A 22,614-nucleotide genomic window follows, 5' to 3' on the forward strand; every position below is an offset into this window, starting at 1 on the left:
TGACAAATGCAGGCAACTAACATGGCATTTCATTTGTTGTTGTTCAGCATCAAGCGCAGTAACTGTTATATGGTGTGGGCCGGCGAGTGCACTAGTCCCGGTCAGGGCCGCAATAATAACGGGCTGGAGATCGGCTGTCTGGTCGATACGGCTAACGGCCTCCTCACCTTCACCTCCAACGGCAAAGAGCTCAGCACTTACTACCAGGTGAACATCCAGTCCTCTGCACATCCGCTCATAGACATACTGCTTATGTAGAGATGGTAATCCTTACTCCACCGTCCAATCCAAATCCAATCCTGGGCATCATGACCTGATTTCAGGATGATTCTTGACCTACATTTTCTTCTTTGTCTGTGCAAATACATCTTTCCAACTTTACATTTTAACCATTTACATGTAAGTTTCTATGCTTTTGGTTATGATTGGAATCTTTTTAACCTTGCCTCGCCTTATTTACAAAATTATATTTAGGGTGAAAAAGCTCTAAATGTTACACTGAAAGACCAGATTGCAAAGAACAATTTTTAAGAATAAATAGTCCTCATTCCAAAACAAATATACAGGGTTCCCGCGGGTCCTTAAAAAGTCTTCAAATGTCTTAAATTAAAATCTGGGAAATTAAGGCCTTAAATTGTCTTAAATTTACCGTAGGTATTAAATTTTCAGCTGGTGTGCTTAATGACGATAGGGAAGCACAATGGTCCACCGTAAAACATCTAATACTTGATCAATTTAGTATGAGTAAAACATAAGAGAAATGACAGTCTCTGTGATTTATTAGCTTATTATGTTAGGTCGGCTACAGACATCTTTGCTGCCATGTTCCCCGATTCACAGCTTCCAAAGTCATTCACCTGTGATGAAAATAATACTGCATATGTCGCCAAATATGGCATCACTTCATTCATCAAGAAGGATCTATCGTGCTGCATTAGTGGAAACCATATGCCGTCATGTTTGACAAAAATTTGAACAAAACGACAAAGAAGAGGGTTTCTCTCATTAAAAAATAACATTTGTGTTTTCTAACGGTTATGTAGATTATTTGTCAACTTTTTGGCTTGTGAAAGGCTGTTTTGAGGGCTTTAATTATTGAGCTTATTTTCAGTATTCTGTTCTATATGGTTCCTTCATACAAGGCATTGTGTTGTTTAGTGTAATCCAACTTATCTATGGTATGTCGGCTCTGTTCTAAATCACAAAGCAATGAAAAAAGAAAAGAAAAAGGCCTCAAAGAAAAGTATTTTCCTTTTTCTTTTTTTACTTGATGAGTTTTCACAGTGCACATAATTAATCCCAAATGGAAAACTTTCAAGTTTTGATTTCCATTGTAGGAGGCAATAAATTGAGTAGCCTATAACAAAGAAATTATGACATTTTTGGCTCTTAAATTATATTTGTTGAGGTCTTAAAAAGCATTAAATTTTACTTTTAAAATGGTGCAAGAACCCTGATATAGCATTGCTCATTTTTGTTTGTGTATAACATTTTTATCAAATACATTTCTTCAGAGCAAAATTATAGGTAACACTTTATAGTTTATACTTTAACTAGCAGTATTAGCTTAATGAACCACTAATTAGATGTTTATTAATAATTAGGAAGGTAGAAGCTTTAGGTTTTGGGTAGGATTAGGCCTGCAGAATAAGATCATAACTACTACAGAATAGTTAATATCTTAAAGGTGCAGTATGTAAGTCTGACACCCAGTGGTTGAACTAGGTATTGCATTCCTGGATCAAAACACATTTTCACTTGGCTCCTCCTCTGACAAATCCATGCAAGCGCAGGTTGCCAGATTGATGCGAGTGTGCCTGACTATTTAGCCTAAAGGCTAATTTAAGGCTGATTTGAACCGTTTTCTAACTAAAAGCAACGGGACGCAATAGAATAACTATTTTCCATACTAAGACACCAACATCTGAAACTTCCATACTTCCAATTTCCATAAAAATGGCTTCTATTTCTCACAGGTGAACAATGATCACCTCAGCTACACCTCATGTGTTTTATTCAGTGTTAAATGCTAATAATGTGAGTTTGAATGCCATTTTACATCACATTTATTGCCATATACTGAAAGCAGCAGCAGATAGTTCACCTCAGATCTGGAAAATAAAATAAACTGTCTGAAATTGAACTTTAGAACTGTGACTCAGTGCAAACCAACACATATCAGTGATTCAGCATCTACATTTAATAATGTTAAAAAGGTTTAATATGTATTAATTAGATTATAAACCTCACCATACTGTTGGGGTGCAGTGAGTGCACTATTCTGTGCTTCTGAATGGCTGCATTCACATTTCTGTCATGTTTCACCTAGTGTAAACAGACCAATTGCTTATCACTGCGTATCTCATCATGTAGCGTGTTGTTAGGACACGGGGTTACAGTGTAACCTGCTCACCTAATGTTTACATTCATAATATTAATATTATTTACTAATTAATAACCACCTCATGTGGAACTAAATCTGCGTCTCATTTCGGAGTCTGCTACTGTCCACCGGAGGTCGCATTTCGGTCATGAGCACATGCTTTGAGAGCCTTCATGACTGAATAAATGAAATACACAGTTTTCCACCAAGGCAACCCGGGGTGCTGAAATATAATCAGCTAAACTGGCATTGCGCGGGTTAAAGGGACCTAAACAAAGAAAGACGTTCCAGCAACATTTTCAAAGCAGAATATCTGACTTCAGCATTGTTTATCAGATAATATGTTCACTTAGCATGTTTCTAAATGATCTGCAAACATATCATGGTGTTTTTATGCTTTAGAAAAGTCAAAAACGCACATACAGCAGCTTTAATGATAGCAGGTATTAAGCCAGTAGTTAATAGCATGAAGTGTGACTTAAACTAAAGTGTTACTAAATTATTTAGATGAAACGTCTATTTGGAAATGATATTGGAGTAGTTCACATGCTTCATTTGTGTGGAACACTGTGCAGTAGTTCACTTTCTAGTTAGTGGTGCATCAGCGCGATGTAATTTGAATACAGAATCGATTCAGAATCATTCAAGAAAGAATCAGTGAGTCAAGTTTTTGATTCATTCATTGTCTATGCAGGTGGAGCCCAGTACTAAACTCTTCCCTGCAGTGTTTGCGCAGGCCACCAGTCCAAACGTCTTCCAGTTTGAACTGGGTCGCATCAAGGTGAGCTCACACATATACACACTCCCTCACACACACACACTCCCTCACACACACACACAGAGGATGGTGAGGCTATTTTTATTTTTGCTCTAGTTGCACAAGCAGGTTGAGTGTAAGTTTAGCTTGCACATCAGAGAGGGGATGAAGTTGTAAACTTTACTTTCTCTCTCTCTGTGTGTGTGTGTGTGTAGAGCATCATGCCGCTCTCTGCTGGACTGTTTAAGAGCGAGCGTAAGAATGTGGTTCCTCAGTGTCCGCCGAGATTACATGTGCAGTTCCTCACACCGGTGCTGTGGAGTCGTGTGCCCAATCAGTTCCTGAGGTCAGAGGTCACCAGGGTCAACGAGAGATTGGGTTGGATGGTGCAGAGTTCAGAACCACTGCAGTTCATGACCCTCCATATACCTGAGGAGAACAGGTACAACACACACTCACTCATTCATTCAAGCAAATAATACAGTGCAAATGTAAATAGTTAAAGAAAATAATTTAGCTAATGTGTTAAAGAGCACCTATTTTACCCCTTTTACAAGATGTAAGATAAGTCTTTGGTGTCTCTAGAATGTGTCTGTAAAGTTTCAGCTGAAAACACGCATCAGGTTATTTATTATAGCCTCCAGAATCTGCCCATTTTAGTGTCTAAATGCAGTGTAGCTGTTTTTGTAGCCTGTGGCTTTAAATGTAAATGAGCTGCTTCTCCCCGCCCACCGTTCCCACATGCGGGTCTGCTTCTCAGATAAACAGCCGTCAGTGATAGTGACAGACACGGATGAAACTTAAATACAGCTCATTAGTCAAAAAATACCAAGTAAGTTTATTCAATTCAGTTCAATTCACCTTTATTGTGTAGCACTTTTCAAAGCAGCTTCACATAGAAGATCATAGTAAATTGAAACAGTGTCAGTTCAGTTTTCAGTGTTTAATTCAGTTCAGTTCAGTGTGGTTTAATAGTCACTGCTGAGAGTCCAAACACTGAAGAGCAAATCCATCGATGCGCAGCTCTACAGGTCCTGCTTGATCGCTTTTGAAAGTGAAGGGGGGGGGGGGGGGGGGTGATCAGGTTTGAAAGTGAGGAGGGGGGGTGATCACTTTTTAAAGTGAAGGGGGGGGTGATCGTGTTTGAAAGCGAAGGGGGGGGGGGGTGATCGCTTTTGAAAGTGAAGAAGGGGGGGGTGATCATGTTTGAAAGTGAAGAGGCGGGTAAGGGACACTGATGCAAGTCAAGCGTGGGGGTGGCAGCAGGCCCTTTTTAATGTCAATGGGGGCCCCCTAAATGTATGGACCTTTAGACGATTAGAACCCATCCCCCCATATCCCCCCTGGACTTTACATGCACATGTAGAGTATTGATTGTGTGTTGTGTGTCAGGTCTGTGGATATTCTGGAGCTGACGGAGCAGCAAGATCTGCTGAAGTTCCACTATCACACACTGCGCTTATATTCGGCTATCTGTGCGCTGGGAAATAACCGTGTGGCTCACGCGCTCTGCAGTCACGTAGATGAGGCGCAGCTCCTTTACGCCATCCAGAACAAATACATGCCAGGCCTGCTGCGCACCGGATATTACGACCTGCTGATCGACATCCACCTGAGCAGCTACGCCACCGCGCGCCTCATGATGAACTCCGAGTACATCGTCCCAATGACGCCTGAGACCAAGAGCATCACACTGTTCCCTAATGAGAAGAAGAAACACGGCCTGCCTGGTATCGGCCTAAGCACATCACTGCAGCCACGCATGCGCTTCTCTTCACCCAGTTTTGTAGGTTTCAATGGTAGTGGAGTCGTCGACTGTTTCCAGTACAGCCCTGAGTTTCCTCTGGAGACGCTGAAGAGTCGTACGATGGAGATGCTGACGGAGGCGGTGCGAGAGGGCAGTCTGCATGTGCGGGATCCAGTAGGAGGCAGCACTGAGTTCTTGTTCGTCCCGCTCATTAAACTCTTCTACACGCTGCTCATCATGGGCATCTTCCATAATGGAGATCTGAAGACCATCCTGCAGCTAATCGAGCCCAGCGTCTTCTCGCAGGACTCTGGAGCGGATGGTGGAGGCGGGTCGGTGGGGGATGGGTGTGGGCGGGGCCAATTGGAAGGGGGCGTGGTCGATGATGGCCTGAGAGGAAAGATGCCCAAAGAAGGACTTTTACAGATGAAGCTTCCTGAACCTGTCAAACTCCAGGTAAGCAGCAAACTAGAATATAAAAAAATATAACAGACACACTTAAATTTAAGATGTTCATAACACTGTCATGATATTTATAATCATGGTTTGACATCATAAATATGAAGGAGAATTCATGGATGCATTTGAGCAGGGTCATTAAGAGTCATTCGCTCAGGTATGTCATTTCAAGTGAAGTTTCATAAACTAATTTCGAGAGGAGCACGTGATATGATTGAGCACGTCTGGCTGCTCATCTGTAATCAGTAATAATCCAATCAGAGTGAGCCTAGTTTACTATAAATGGATCATTTTCTTCCTACTGCTCTATCTTCGTTTGGAAGAATCCCCCCTTCCACCCCATCTCCTCCTTTTTCTCCCCTTTTCTAAAGGGGAAGCTCTCGAGACCTACCTGATCTCGGATCTCCTGATATGCTTATCGACCGGGCGGGAGCCCTGGGCTCAAATATCTCCGAGCTCAGGGTTCTCTCCCGGGACAGCATGCCAAACCTGCTTTAAACCAAGCATATCTAAGTGGGAACTCTTGAAATGCAATGATGACATTGTTTGAGATGTCTTTATGACAACTTGACACAACCAAATGCATTACCTGTCTTTGTCTTTGTCATGACAACTTGACATTACCAGGACTTTTCATAAATCGGTCATGAACATAATCATAATGAGGTTTTTATAATCGTCATAAATATTTTTGATCACTTTTTTTATTCTGTGGGACAAAAGAAATTTGCAGACAGACAAAGACATGAAGGTGTGAAGGGCATCCGCTGCGTAAAAATCAGGCTGGATAAGTTGGTGATTCATTCCACTGTGGCGACCCCAGATTAATAAAGGGACTAAGCCGAAAAAAAAATGAATAAATGACAAATACTGGTTAAAATGGTTATAATGTGTTTGTTTATGTCAAGTTGTCATAACAAAGACATCTCAAACATTGTCACCTTTGCATTTAGAATGACTTAACTGAGTGAATGACACTTACTGACAGTTATCATAAGCATGCATTTCATAAGCACGTGTCTTATGATCACTCTCTTTAAGTAAAGTGTTACCTGTATAGCTTAAAGCTGCTGTATGTAAGTTTTTGACTGTTGTAAAGCATTAAAACACCATGATATGTTTGCAGATATTTCAGAAACATGCTCAGTGAACATTCTTGTTTATCTGAAAAACAATGCTGAAGTCAGATATTCTGCTTTGAAAATGTTGCTGGAACGTCTGTCTTTGTTTAGGTCCCTTTAACCCGCGCAATGCCAGTTTAGCTGATTATATTTCAGCACCCCGGGTTGCCTTGGTGGAAAACTGTGTATTTCATTCATTCAGTTATGAAGGTTCTCAAAGCATGTGCTCATGACCGAAATGCCACCTCCAGTGGACAGTAGCAGACTCTGGAATGAGACGCAGATTTAGAGTTCCACATGAGGTGGTTATTAATTAGCAAATAATATAAATATTATGAATGTAAACATTAGGTGAGCAGGTTACATTGTAACCCCGTGTCCTAACAACACGCTACATGATGAGATTTGCAGTGATAAGCAATTTGCGGTTTGCACCAGACGAAACACAACAGAAGTTTAAATACAGCCATTCAGAAGCACAGAATAGTGCACTCACTGCACTTCAGTGAAATGGTGAGGTTTATAATCTAATTAATACATATTAAACCTCTTCAACAATATTAAATGTAGATGCTGAATCACTGATATGTGTTGGTTTGCACTGAGTCACAGTTCTAAAGTTCAATTTCAGACAGTTTATTTTATTTTCCAGATCTGAGCTGAACTATCTGCTGCTGCTTTCAGTATACGGCAATAAATGTGATGTAAAATGGCATTCAAGCTCACATTATTAGCATTTAACACTGAATAAAGCACTTGAGCTGTAGCTGAGGTGATTGTCAGCTTTCTGTTGTTTACCTGAGAGTAATAGAAGCCGAATATAAATAAAATATAAATTTCAGGTGTTGGTTAGGACAAAAAATCCTTTTAATATGCAAAATATTCCTTCTCTTGCATGCCGTTGCTTTTATTTAGAACATGACTTAAATCAGCCTTTAGGGTCGACAGTCAGGCATACTGCTGTAGGTGTCGTCAATCTGGCAACCTGCACTTGCGTTTGTTTTGAGCCAGGAGTGCAATACCTAGTTCAACCACTGGATGTCAAACTTACATACTGCACCTTTAATAATCCTTTCCAAATATTAGTCCATAAAAAGTCTGTCCACCTTTTATGTGATGTTTGACCATGTACCATTGTGTGTGTATGTGTGTGTGTGTGTGTGTGCATTTAGATGTGTCACCTGCTGCAGTACCTGTGTGACTGTCAGGTTCGTCATCGCATCGAGGCTGTAGTCGCGTTCTCTGATGACTTTGTGGCGAATCTTCAGGAGAACCAGCGTTTCCGCTATAATGAAGTGATGCAGGCGTTAAACATGTCCGCCGCTCTGACGGCACGCAAAACCAAAGAGTTCCGCTCTCCTCCACAGGAACAGGTCAGCTGATGGGGCTAGTATTTACATCATGAGCTATTGGTTCTTATTTTAATTATTTATTTAATATTTATTTTATTATTTATTTTATTTTATTAATAGAGTCGTTTTAACAATATATTTATAAAAAAATTAGATGTGTGGACAGAATCATTTTTGCTTACTGCATTTTAAAAGTATATCGCAGAAATTTTGAATGGAAATGTGCTTAATTGTCAAGCAAATAATGTTATAGTGCATTTATTGTTAATTTTTAGTACATTTTCTTACTACAAAACAAGATTTTTATATATTTTTTGTTTAATTCAACAATTTAACCCTGTTTTTTTTAATGAAATAATATTATTTCTTCATAATTTTCATCATTTAAAAAAGAATAGCTAAAGTTTGAGAAAGTTTTATGCTCTGAATTATTATTTTTTGTAATAACTAAATAAGTTTTGCACATGTAGGGAATCATATCAGTTAATATTATGTGCTGTGGCTAATGCTGTATGTTTATTGATACTTTATATTTCGCATTTCACTTACATTTTACTTTTCTTTATCTAACTATAAATATTGTACTTGAAATTACATTTATTAACTCAAATCCAGATACATTTTTGATCTTACATTATTTCTATTATTTAGTTTCACAAGTCATTCACAAGTGAAAAGTGTTTTGTGTGTCTGTGTGTCTCAGATCAACATGCTGCTGAATTTTAAGGATGAGAAGCAGGACTGTCCCTGTCCTGAAGACATCCGTGAACAACTGCTGGACTTCCATGAAGATCTCATGACACACTGTGGTAAAACCATCGTCTGCACAATCTAAACCTTTAGATTTCAGTAATATATCCTCTTCATTTGCATTATTCCATTGCCAAATTGTTTGCTTTTCATGATTGAATGGAAATCTATGGAATGAGAATGTTAATATGGTCCAACTTGTGTGTGTGTGTGTGTGTGTGTGTGCGTGTGCGTGTGTGTGTATGTGTGTGTGTGTGTGTGTGTGTGTGTGTGTGTGTGCGCATTTGCTTATGTTATTGATTATGCCACAAATTTGTATAATGAGATGGGTATGACCTAACATGGGGTTATGAGGACATGCCTTGTGTCCTCGTAATGTAATCCTGTTTAAAATCATACTTGACTGGGGTTTTTCACATTCAAAATTCACCACAGCTTTCCCTTAAGGGTTGGTTTGTAGGTGGGGGTAGGGTAAGGCCATATAATAAGCATTTTTTACATTATAAATTACATTACGCGTATAGAGAGTCCTCATAAATCACAAAAACCAACCTGTGTGTCTTGTGTTTTTGTCCATCCGTGCTGCAGGCATTGAGACTGATGATGATAAATTAGGAGATGGAGACAGTGATTTCACCATCAGAGGTCGTCTGATGTCTCTGGTGGAGAAGGTGACGTACCTGAAGAAGAAAATGACTGATCTTCCAAAGAAGAAGAAGTCAAAGAAGCCCAGTGAGTTCCTGCGGAGAGTGTGTGTGGATGTTGTGAGATCTGAGAGAGGTCACTGATGCTGTCTGCTGTCCTGCAGGTACGCTCCAGCAGCTGATCTCCGAGACGATGGTCCGCTGGGCTCAGGAGTCTGTCATCGAGGACCCAGAGCTGGTTCGAGCCATGTTCGTGCTGCTCCACCGGCAGTATGACGGCATCGGTGGTCAGGTGCGAGCGCTGCCCAAAACCTACACCATCAACGCTGTCTCCGTGGAAGACACCATCAGCCTGCTGGCATCTCTGGGTCAGATCCGCTCGCTGCTCAGTGTCAGGATGGGCCGCGAGGAGGAGAAACTAATGATCCATGGGCTCAGGTGATCCACAATCCCCTGCAACAGGCAGCTAGATATCAGATGCTTTAACCCTTGTGTGCTTTTGGGGATGTTTTCATCCACTTTGGGCTGATTTTGAGTCTTAATTTGGCAACAGCTTTCTCTGTGTTTCAGCAAATGTAATGATTTTTAGTGACAAATCTCATTTTTACACATATTTTGGGAAAATGCTTTGAACGTTTTCAAAAATCCAACAATACACTGAGCTAATTTACTAGCTTTTCCTTATGTTGAGGGCTGCTTTTGCCCCATTGACTTCCATTATGATCTCATTTTTTGATTGCAAAGCCATGACAGCATATAATCATGCATTCTTGATTGTTGCTGGTTGTCCCTGTTTGTCTGAAGAGTGTTTGTCTGAAATAGAAAGCTTTGGTATCTACTGACCTCTGACCCCCCTCTCTGTGTCTGGTCTGCAGTGACATCATGAATAATAAGGTGTTTTACCAGCATCCAAACCTGATGCGGGCACTGGGCATGCATGAAACCGTCATGGAGGTGATGGTGAACGTTCTGGGTGGAGGAGAGTCCAAGGTAAACATGTACAGGTCATGGGCATCTCTGTATATATTCCTCTGCATGTAGATTTGAAGCGAATAATCTACCTGGGTCATTCTGGGTCAACTATTGAATTATTTTCTGAACATAAGCAGGCTTTTTCCAGGCTGGCATTGATGGGGGAGGTCTGAATTTACTGAATATCCATGGGCATTGACTGCGGAAACAAAAACAAGTTTAACAAAATGTAAATAATTGTATTACTGCTTCAGGCTGAGTGCAGCAAGGGCTAAAATGTCAAATAAATGATTGGTGAATTTCAGGCAAACGTCCAAAGAAGAAACTTTTCGGTTCATTTTATGTGACTCTGACTCCGATTATCATTTGAATCCAGGAGATCACGTTTCCTAAGATGGTGGCGAACTGCTGTCGGTTCCTGTGTTACTTCTGTCGGATCAGCCGTCAGAATCAGAAGGCCATGTTTGATCATCTGAGTTACCTGCTGGAGAACAGCAGTGTGGGCCTCGGTAAGTCACCTGGAGCTCAGAGACGCTGTGTCTGTCTGCTACACTCTTTAACTGTGTGCGTGTGTTTTCTGTAGCGTCTCCATCCATGAGAGGCTCCACTCCGCTGGATGTGGCCGCCGCATCTGTGATGGACAATAACGAACTGGCTTTGGCGCTGAGAGAACCAGACCTTGAGAAGGTGCGACTGACTCTCTGTCTGTCTACTGAAAATGTGATGGATTTATTCAGGATGTTGAACAGTGGTTGTGATATGTATGTGTGTGTGGTTTGTTTGTGTGTGTGTGTGTGTGTGTGTGTGTGTGTGTGTGTGTGTGTGTGTGTGTGTGTGTGTGTGTGTGTGTGTGTGTGTGTGTGTGTGTGTGTGTGTGTGTGTGTGTGTGTGTGTGTGTGTGTGTGTGTGCAGGGTTCGTGTCGGTGCTGGAAATCTTTGAAAATGCTGAATTTTAATCTAGTGCTTTCATAATAACTTATCTTACCAAACAGTTTTCGATTTAAACTCAATATTGTGTTTGTGCAACATTACAGTGTTTCACAGTGTTTAACCAATCTGCATTTAAATGCTGTGTTCCATTCAGAATCGCTCATTCCTATGCCCTAATCCCTTTAAAGGGCACCTATGGTGAAAAATCTACTTTTCAAACTGTTTGGACAGACATATGTCTAGGTATAGTGTATAAACTGTCATATTGGGGTGAAATAAACACACCCAGTGCTTTTTTTTCCAAATTTAACAACATAAAAACGGTGGAGCAATTGGAGCGGTTTTCAGAACAACCGCAACTTGATGTAGGAGTGTGGTCCCCCCGCCCACCAATATTGATTGACAGCTGATTAACATGTCTCCATAGTAACGTGTATAATCATTTCAATAAGAAAGGAATTGCAAATAAAAGGTCTGTTCAGGTTGCTAGGATCATCAATCATCATCAAGCGTGATCAAGAGTGAGTTTTACAAGTTTAAAATGTTTTAAAACAGAGCATGTGTGTAATGAATTACAGCGATTTACTTCAGATTCACTTCAACACCACGTTTTTTGCAATTTATGCTGATAATTTTGGTAAAAATCTGTGGATTTCTGCGGAATTATTTTGGGAGTATCATAACTAAAATCTTAATATGTGAAATAAAAATAATATCTTTTTAATGTTTGCAATGCAAATACAATTAGATTCACTTTATTTGGTAAAAAAAGCAAGTCTCTCATATAATATCTCTACTAAAAGACAGAAAATATTACTGTACAAACTGCATTGTACATAAATCAGATGAACATTTTCATATTAGTCAATAATATTACTGTAATTAATTTAAAAACTGAATAAATATAGATTTACACACATTTACTCAAGTAAATAAACAGAATTAATGATGGGCTAAAAATCAGCGGAATTCTGCGCGCGCAGATTCCATATGGGCCTACTTATAACTAACAATTATAATTAAGATGCTTCAATCCTGCTTTGTGGACGTTAAATCAGGTTTATTTTGTACATTAATATAACAGATCTCCATACAGCAGTGGATATTAACCTTTATCCTGTCACATTTGCGTGCAAAGCTAAACGGTGTCAAAGCTGTCAGTGTGTGTGTGCAAGTGTCCACGCTGTGTGTGTGTGTGAACTGTGTAACGACATTGTGTGTGACTCATCATTGCAACTCCACAACAAATACATCAAATACTCATTGGTAAAGTTCTTACTGTAGTATTTCTCACAAACGTTACGTGAGATCTGCTTCCTTTATGTCTGTCTGTTGTCTGAAGCAGCCGAGGGAGGAGATTAAGGCACACTTACAGGCACGTGGAAACGTGAAGGACTAGCCTTAAAGGCGCAGTACACAAAAACCGCCACCTGCTGCTCAGAGCTATAAAATAGAAACTTATAAAAGGTCTATTAAATAGTCTGATGGGTGTTTTGAGCTGAAACTTTACAGACACATTCTGGAGACACTTATATTAAATCTGGAAAAAGGGGGAACATAGGTGCCCTTTAAAGAGGCTTCACCCTGCGTAGTGACGGCTTCGAAGGGATGAAGGGTGTAGGGGTCAAAAAAAGTTTCTGTTTGGAACGCACTTTTGGTTTTCACTCTGAAGTCCCCTTCGGAGGGCGATGTATCCCATTTGGAATGTACTGAGTCATTCAATTCATGACTGAATGAGCTGTTTTGAACGAATCTGAATGAAGGATTCAGTGACAAAGTTAGAGACTTGGTGCTAGTTTTTGATTCAATTTAATGTTGTTAAATTTTTTAAATAATGTAATGTTTTATCATTTGGAGTTCATTGTAATAAATATAGGCTACATTTAAGATGAACGATCACACATTTAAGTTAATGAGATTTATGAGTAAATTACAGTATTTTAATATTGAGAATGTTTTTGGTGTAAATATAAAACATGTTCCTTAGATACTATACTAGCAAATACTATAATAGCATGTGATATAATGTGATGACAAATACATATTATTATGTAAATATGCAAATTACCACAGTTGTAAAGTGCTCAAAAGGTTTGAAAATGCAGCTGGAAAGTGTTTGAAAAGTGCTTTGGAAAAGGTGTAAGACCCCTGTGTGTGTGTCAGGTGGTGCAGTATCTGGCCGGCTGTGGTCTTCAGAGCTGTGTGATGCTGATGTCTAAAGGATATCCTGACATCGGCTGGAACCCGGTGGAGGGTGAACGATACCTGGACTTCCTTCGATTCGCTGTCTTCTGTAACGGTTTGTATTCTGAATGCTCTCCCGGAGATAATCGTGTGCTTTATTTATTCATTTATTTTTAAACACTGTCTTTTATTGACTGTAAATTTAAATATATATATATATATATATATATATATCAATTACAAGTAAATAAAAAAAAATAAATAGGCGGCACGGTGGCTCAGTGTTTAGCACTGTGGCCTCACAGCAAGAAGATCGCTGGTTTGAGCCTTGGCTGGGTCAGTTGGCATTTCTGTGTGGAGTTTGCATGTTCTCCCCGTGTTGGCGTGGGTTTCCTCCGGGTGCTCTGGTTTCCCCCACAGTCCAAACACATGTGGTACAGGGGAATTGGGTATGCTAAAATTGTCTAAAGTGTATTTGTGTGAATGAGAGTGTATGGATGTTTCCCAGTGATGGGTTGCAGCTGGAAGGGCATCCGCTGTGTAAAACTTATGCTGGATAAGTTGGCGGTTCATTCCGCTGTGGCGACCCCAGATTAATAAAGGGACTAAGCAGAAAAGAAAATGAAATAAATAAATAATTGCATGTGCATACCTGTACAATATAAAGGTAAAAGTTTCGTATCAGCTTTCTTCACAAATCTTAGAAACTGATTCCATATCTTGAAATATTTTCTCGGGCTGACATTATGTTTTATTGTGTGAGTTGTGTTTGAGTTGTTTTTGTATTTTTTTTCAGGCGAGAGTGTGGAGGAGAATGCTAATGTGGTGGTGCGGCTCCTGATTCGCCGGCCGGAGTGTTTTGGCCCCGCCCTGCGTGGAGAAGGTGGAAACGGCCTGCTGGCAGCCATTGAGGAAGCCATAAAGATCTCTGAGGATCCCAGCAGAGACGGACCATCTCCAACCACAGAGGAGAGCAGGACGCTGTATGCTAAAACACACACACATTTTCTTTTTGTTAGGATATAACAAAGACTTTAATCATATAACACAATACAGTTTTATTTGCATCTTTTCATTTGAAAACAGACAGTACATTAGACAGAAATATAATTCATCCATAGAACGCATGCACCAGCTCATTAATTTACAATGGTTTATTTAAAACAGGGGTGTCCAAATTCGGTCCTGGAGGGCCGGTGTCCTGCAGATTTTAGCTTCAACTTGCCTCAACACAGCTGCAGGGATGTTTCTAGAAAGCCTAGTAAGAGCTTGATTAGCTAGCCCAGGTGTGTCTGATTGGGGTTGTGATTAAACTGTGCGGGACACCGGCCCTCCAGGACTGAGTTTGGGCACCTCTGATTTAAAAGAACACAACCGCCGATCAGTTCATGACTTAAGCTGCGGTCACACTGCACTTTTCTCCCCACAAACTTCCATTCATATGCACGCGAATGCTTTAGACCGCAAACGCAAGGTCATGCGGCAAGTTTCGCAGTTCGCTGGTTGGAAAGTTTAAGCTTTGTGAACTCTGACCTGTGAAATCTTATCATATGGCTGCGTGAGACCAATCGAGGAGAAACATGACCTCTCTGTACAGAAATTTAAAACATGGAGCGATCGCTCGCTTTTTTAAATGTCTAATCATCTTGTTTAATCCCGCCCCTTTTCGCAGTGCCGTACGACAGAATTTCGCAAGTTCAAACTCTAGTGTGACTGCGGATTAACTCTCTCATTGGGTGCAGCTTGTCACTATATTTGACCCAACTGGTCTGGAATATTTAGCATGCTAGAGATTGGATTTTCGTCTGTGAGGTGTTTGTGACTAGTCAGCGAGCCCTTTTGATGCGTCGTTCAGTAGTTCACACATAATTAGTGCTGAGCAGATTTTCCCACGATCACAGCCCGATCTGTCGGTGAGCTCATTAACTTGCAAATCAGACTTAAAATCCTGTACTGTGAACTAGGCATAAGAGCTAAGAACAACAAAGATAGATGCATTTCTGACGTGATAGCCTATTAATTACGATTATGAAATGAAACGGTTGAAGTATTATTATTATTAAAGTGATAATACTTAATATTAGAATTGTTTATTATTATTATTATTATTATTATTATTATTATTATTATTATTATTATTATTATTATTATTCACTCATTCATTTTCCTTCAGTTTAGTCCCTTTATTCATCAGTGGTCACGACAGAGGGAAGAACCACCAACTTATCCGGCATATGTTTCACATTCCAGTACAGGGAAACACCCATACACACTCACTCCCACACACACTCATACACTACGGCCAGTTTAGTTCATCAATTCCCCTATAGTGCATGTGTTTGGACTGTGGGGGAAACCGGAGCACCCGGATGAAACCCACGCCAACACAGGAGAACTTGCAAACTCCACACAGAAATATCAACTGGCCCAACCGGGACTTGAACCAGCGACCTTCTTGCTGTGAGGCAACAGTGCTAACCACTGAGCCACCGCAATAATTATTATTATTAATAATAATTGCCTGAACCTTTCCATTCCGTACTGTTTATATGAGATGCAATGTGTCAGCCTGTCTGTAGATGCCATGATCACTGCTGCTCATGTAGAATATAGTGATTTGTTAATTATTAGAACTGTTCAATGTGTCATTGAGACCGTTTGTGTGTTTAACTATTAGTCTTGCAGTCTTTCTGTGGTTTGATCAGCACTGATTCACATGTGGAGTGTGGCTGATATAATCTGTGTCTCTTGCAGGAATGATGTGATGGAGGAAGAGGAAGACGACACCATTCACATGGGAAACGCCATCATGACCTTCTATGCTGCTCTGATCGACCTGTTGGGCCGCTGCGCTCCAGAGATGCATGTGAGTGTGTCTGTGTGAGAGTGTATGTGTGTGTGTGTCATTTTTACCATAACATGTGCACAGGGTTCTCACAGGTCATAAAATTTCTGAAGTATCATGGGACTTTAAAAGGTCCATCCCAGACATTAAAAATCAGGGAATTTTTACCTCAGAATATTGAAGTGATGGAAAATCAGGGATTCTTTTTGTTTTATAATTGTCTTTCCATTTATCAGAATGTTATTATACTGTACTGTGTTTTTTTATTGTGTTTCATGCCTGTTGTTAGTCTTTTTTCTATGCTATTTTTTTCCTTTTCCACTTGTCAACTGGCAAATACTGTACTTGAGTCAAATGTAGTCACCAGTCTGAAACTACATAGTTTTTTTGTCTGCTCAGTGCTCAACACAACAGCTGCCATTATTTACCTGATCTTGCCTTATAATATGGAAGTGAGTGAGTCTTTTCTGCAGTTGTGTTAGACTTCTGATTCATTATCTATGGGTAAATGACTAGACTTAACAAATGGTCAAACTACACACACATTAAGCTGGATTTATACTTTCGCCTGGTGCCACGTCGCGGACCTTCGCTGACTGCGCGCACACCTCATGAAACAGACGAGGCTTTCATACTCGACGCGTTTGCCATAAAATGACTGGGGGCGGTCAAAACCGTAAAATCTGACGGATAAACAGAGAAGTAGAAAGTTTCCAGAACTACTTCATATCATTAAAATCGTTCAATATTTTTAAAACTAATTATTTTTATTATTTTTATTAATTATTTTAATGATTATAAGGATTTCCATAACTATTCAAGATTTCTTTTAATCAAACTTTGATGCATCATTTGCTTTTGTTCATATCTTGTTCATATCTTTTGTTCATATCTCGGACAGATTTCAATATTAAAGTTTATTAAAATATAAATGAAAACAGAACATGGGTTGCTCTACAAATATTTATTTTATTATGGCAAGAATAAAAGCCAAAAAAAAGTACATTTACTAAAAAATACAGATGTTTTTTTAGATTTAGCCAGCTCCACAATTCACACATTACTGTCTGGCTAGTTTCTGTCCTCTTCTTATGCTAAAAAGGCAATAATGGTCCAACATTCCTGAACGTTATCACCAATAAAGCCTAGAAAAACAGGGCATCAGTATTGTAAACCAATAGGTTCAAATATTCCTTTCCAGTTATCAAAGAACTAATTTTAGTTTTGTAAATATTAAATTCTTTTAAATTAAGTTGTAATATTTACATCAGTGTTGAACCTATGAATGGTGGAAAAACATTCTGTAATTGTGGATTAAAACCACCCGGGTCTTCACTTTTGCCATGGCTTCTCTTTTTGATTTTAATAACCTTATCCTTTAGGTTTTTCTAAACTTTTTAACAAAAACTGTCTTCCTTTCCCACTGCTGTTGCAAAAACTACACTCTCAGAAATAAAGGTACTCTACCAAAGTTACACAATTTAAAAGGCAAAGCTAAAAAAAATACCAAGGAAATGTATGTAAACTTTTCTCTGTCTAGAAATGAATAAAAAATTCTCATTATCTCATATCTTATCTCATTATTCTTGCATTTAGCAAATGTAGATCATTTAGGTAATGCTAACAGACCTAAAATAGTAAACGTTTAGTATGATTTACCATCAGACAGTTTTTAAAAAATGGCTATGTTCCTTTTTTAGTGTATGTACACTTCTGGTTTCAGCTGTAGTTATTATAAGCCAAATGGCAAATTAAAAAAAGTTTAGTTTTTATCCGATTTAATTAATCAATTCATTGAAAAAAATAGATTAAATAAAATAATCGATAAAAAATAATAAAAAAAAAACAATAAAATAATCAACCAACTATTTAAATATAAAAATAATCGCTAGTTTCAGCCCTAGTTTGCAGCATTAAGCAATTGATCTTACATGAAAAATAAGGCAGATATGTATTGGAAATTAAGCTTTCATCCAATGAAAAGTCAGACATCAAGCAGTTGTTAATCTTACATGAAAAATAAGGTGGAGATGTCTTGGAAATTCGACTTTTATTCAGTGAAAAGTCAAGAATTAGACTTTTGGCTTAGAGTGGGAAGCCTGTGCACATACATCTAATGTGATCTACTGTATTAATGCCTGATGATTTTCCCTCGGGCAGCTGATTCACGCAGGAAAGGGAGAAGCCATCCGTATCCGAGCCATCCTGCGCTCTCTGATTCCCATCGAGGATCTGGTGGGAGTGATAAGCATCCCGTTCCTGATGCCCACGCTGGCTAAAGGTCTGATTCACTACTGTACAACACTAGAGCTGTGTTCCTCTTCAGCTGTTTTACCGGCCATCACCACACACAGTGGAAAAATGAACAATGCATTATATAAGCAGTGATGCCACTCTCACGTGCAGTTTGCTAGTTTAATTCACAGTTATTTCATGCTAAAGCTGTTTTCACAATGCCAATGTTTCAAATGGCATTATTTTTCTTTTATGTGTGTGTCCAGACGGCTCTGTGATCGAGCCTGACATGTCAGCAGGATTCTGTCCGGATCACAAAGCAGCCATGGTTTTGTTTCTGGACCGGGTTTACGGCATCGAAGACCAGAACTTCCTCCTGCACCTGTTGGAAGTGGGTTTCCTGCCTGACCTCAGAGCCGCCGCCTCATTGGACACGGTGAGTCACATGACTGCTCAGTGAGTCAGTGACTGTATCCAAAATCGCCTCCTATACCCTCATTCCCTACTCTATACTTAAGTCCACTAATATAGTAAGGAGCGAATGTAGATAAGTGAGGGGAATTGGAGCACGACGAATTCTATCTATCCATTATGGGGATTCTCTAGCGCTTAAGTGTACATAGATTGTATATTCATTGTTGCAGTGCATTGTGGGATCAATTGAGTGCTCTTCAGAATGTCTACTATGGATTTGGACATCACTACAAATGGCTGCTTCCTTAAATACTACACTATTTAAACGTATAGGGGCTGATTTGTGATACAGCCTGTGTGTTATGATGCTGACCTTTGACCTCAGTCCTCATCCTGTGTGATCTTTCACCCTAGGCGGCTCTCAGCGCCACAGACATGGCGTTGGCTCTGAACCGGTATCTGTGTACGGCCGTGCTGCCGCTGCTCACTAAATGTGCTCCTCTGTTTGCGGGAACGGAGCCGTTTGCGTCTCTCATCGACTCTCTGCTGCACACCGTCTACCGGCTGTCCAAAGGCTGCTGTCTCACCAAAGCCCAGAGAGACGCCATTGAGGAGTGTCTGCTGGCCGTCTGCGGGTGAGGCACATTTATAAACATGTGTAACCTGAAACACAGCCTTCAAAGTCTTCCTCAGATGAAGTGCTATGATTTAAATAGCAGTAATAGAACAGAAACCTACAGTGGCTAAGAGAGCTTAACACGCTGCAGTTTAAGAAAGCACATGCAATTACAAAAAAAAACAGCAGATTAAGAAAAGGTCCTCATCAGTTTGACAGCAAGTGTGTGGCAAATTCTCACAACGCAAACAAATAAAGAAAACCAACACAGGCTTATTCTGAAAACGTAGCCCTACAGACACTTCTGGAGACCGCGAAATACATAGCCAGAGTACAGATGGCTAACCAGCTGACCGCTTACCTCCGTATGCACGGCATTCAGGCAATTAGTTTGTCCCGTTAGCGCGCCATGTACTTCAGCGGACTTGAGACGCAGAGAGGAGTTGACCACAACGACAGGGTTCGAGTGAGGTGAAGAGCGGTTCCAGAAAGCAGGTAAGATAAAAACAGAATCCAAAAAATAAAATAAACAAGTGAATAGCAGGTGAGAATTGGGTAAAATCTGAAAACATGGTAAAAAAAAATCAGAGGAGGGCTTTTCTTTTTTTTGATTGCTTTTGAAATGTGTTGGTTGGGTTTAGGGAAGTGGGTCGGCGGATCAGTCGATAAAATTGGTTGGGTTTAGGGAAGGAGGAGGGTGGGTTAGTCAATCGTTCGCTCAGTCAGTAAAAAAGTCTGTCAAAAAGTCGGCCGACAGCGGCCCCTGGTGGGTTTACACGAGAACAGCAGGTGCAAATGGCATCGCCAGGGTACATACACAGCGGCCCTCGCGTGCATTCGCGAAAACAAAAACTGCAGAAAAAACGTGCCGCCGGGACGTATTTCGCGGTCTCCAGAAACGTCTGTAGAGGTACGTTTTCAGAATGAGCCTGGGTTGCAGAAACCTGTTTGCATTTACTCAAAATACAAACAAATTAGGAAAATGCCTGCAGTTTCTCACAACACATGCAAATAGTTTTTCAAGGGGACCCTAAAATGTGACGGACCTGGCTATTTAGGTTATGGTTATTGAGGCTAATAATATACAAATACAAGGGAATCAGGATGTTCAAATAAACAAAAAAACACACCTTTCACAGATCACTACAGCTTCATTGAGCAATAGTCACATTTTTTGGGTCCCCTTGAAACATTCTGTTGTGTCTGTGCTATTTGCATGTGTTGTGAAAAAAGCAAACGTTTTCTTGACGTATTTGCGTTGTAAGAAATGCAACACGTGTGCTGTCTAACTGATGAGGATCTTTTCTTAATTTTGTATTAAGTATTTGTAATAAGTATCTGTATTATTGTTTTTTGTAATTGCATGTGCTTTCTTAAATTGCAGTGCGTTAAGCTCTCTGGGCCACTGTAGAACCCCCCCCAAAAATCTACAGTGAAGTCAGATTTATTAACCCCCCTGAATTATTAGCCCCCTGTTTATTTTTTTTCCCAATTTCTGTTTAACGAGAGAGCAGATTTTTTTCAACACATTTCTAAACATAATAGTTTTAATAACTCATCTCTAATAACTGATTTCTTTTCTCTTTGTCATGATGATGTAAATAATATTAGACTAGATATTCTTCAAGACACTTCTATACAGCTTAAAGAGACATTTAAAGGCTTAACTAGGTTAATTAGGGTAACTAGGCAGGTTAGAGTAATTAGGCAAGTCATTGTATAATGATGGTTTTTTCTGTAGACTATTAAACATATATAGCTTAAAGGGGCTAATAATTTTGACCTTAAAATGGTTTTTAAAAAATTTAAAACTGCTTTTATGCATGCATGCATTTTCTTTTTGGCTTAGTCCCTTTATTAATTCGGGGTCGCCACAGCGGAATGAACCGCCAACTATCCAGCACATGTTACACAGCGGATGCCCTTTCCTGCTGCAACCCATCACCTGGGAAACACCCATACATTGCCATTCACACACATACACTACGGACAATTTAGCTTACCCAATTCACCTGTACTGCATGTCTTTGGATATGTGGGGGAAACCGGAGCAAAGCCACACGAACGCAGGAAGGCAAAACTGCTTTTATTCTAGCCAAAATAAAACAAATAAGACTTCTCCAGAAGAATATAATATTATCAGGACCATACTGTGAAAATGTCCTTGCTCTGTTAAACATCATTTGTGAAATATTTTTTAAAAGAAAATAAATTTAAAGGGGGGCTAATAAGTCTGAATTCAACTGTGTGTCAATAAATTTAATCAAGATTTTTTGAACCTGGCTTTATCCAGTGTTTGGATTTTGCTTTTAGAAAATGTATGCAAATTAGTATGCAATTAGTATAGATGTTTAGTTTATGTGTGATAATAAATATTGCTATATGATTAACACATCGTACACATTGCAATATCAATGCTGAAACTATATATAGTGCTAGCACATTTCATTACAGATTACAGACACTGAAAGTCAAGGAATTTGACATTTTTGAGGGAAAAAAATATTGTCAGGTGTTTTTATTTTCTTCATTTTAAATGTACTTTTCATTTATTAAAATGTCTTTTTTTTCTGAACCGTGTTTTTTAAAACACAGTTTCACACTTTTCCTGGTAGGCTATTTTTCAGTGCCAACACAACAGTTGTCTGTTTTGATATTTTGTTCATTATAGGTGATGAAAGTTGATCTTTTTAGTTAGTGAAAGTCAAGGAAAAGTCAGGGCGTTTGACATTTGCTTTAGAGAATCAGAATCAAATCTGAATGAGCTTTGTTCACGGAGTATTAGCAAACACACAAGGGATCTTTGGTGGTTTACAGGAGCTCAGAGTACAGAAGGACATTTAATTGAGTAAAAACATTATGTGCATACATCTACAGTACCATAGAGGATTGTGTGCAATTATGTGCATTGTTTTAATTGTGGAAATAAAATAATAATTCACAAATCAATGGTTTTTTTTTAAGGTTACAGAAACGATAGATTTAATTCAAGCTTATTTGTATAGTGCTTTTCACAATAATAATCATTTTAAAGCAGCTTTATAATAATGGTACTGTACTGTATTGGTAACACTTTACAAAAAGGGTGTATTAGTTAATGTTAGTTAATGCAGTTTCAAACATGAACAGACAATGAACAATACATTTATTACAGTATTTCTTCATGTTGGTGAACATTGAAAACAGTTGCTCATTGTTAGTTCAA

General features: G+C 39.3%; 1 protein-coding gene across 1 annotated transcript in view; it reads left to right on the top strand.

Moving 5' to 3' along the window:
• LOC130238133 (ryanodine receptor 2-like) overlaps positions 1-22,614 on the top strand; it is a 274,083-nt gene that overhangs the window by 97,561 nt on the left and 153,908 nt on the right. Inside the window, 17 exon segments of the mRNA XM_056469038.1 lie at positions 48-207; positions 3,078-3,164; positions 3,356-3,582; positions 4,533-5,343; positions 7,640-7,840; positions 8,523-8,628; positions 9,158-9,301; positions 9,378-9,651; positions 10,089-10,203; positions 10,562-10,694; positions 10,769-10,872; positions 13,279-13,414; positions 14,096-14,282; positions 16,054-16,165; positions 18,305-18,425; positions 18,646-18,815; positions 19,208-19,428. Of these exon segments, the coding sequence (XP_056325013.1) occupies positions 48-207; positions 3,078-3,164; positions 3,356-3,582; positions 4,533-5,343; positions 7,640-7,840; positions 8,523-8,628; positions 9,158-9,301; positions 9,378-9,651; positions 10,089-10,203; positions 10,562-10,694; positions 10,769-10,872; positions 13,279-13,414; positions 14,096-14,282; positions 16,054-16,165; positions 18,305-18,425; positions 18,646-18,815; positions 19,208-19,428 (3,309 nt within the window).

This window comes from Danio aesculapii, chromosome 12, assembly GCF_903798145.1.
Source record: "Danio aesculapii chromosome 12, fDanAes4.1, whole genome shotgun sequence".
Taxonomy (NCBI): Eukaryota; Metazoa; Chordata; class Actinopteri; order Cypriniformes; family Danionidae; genus Danio; species Danio aesculapii.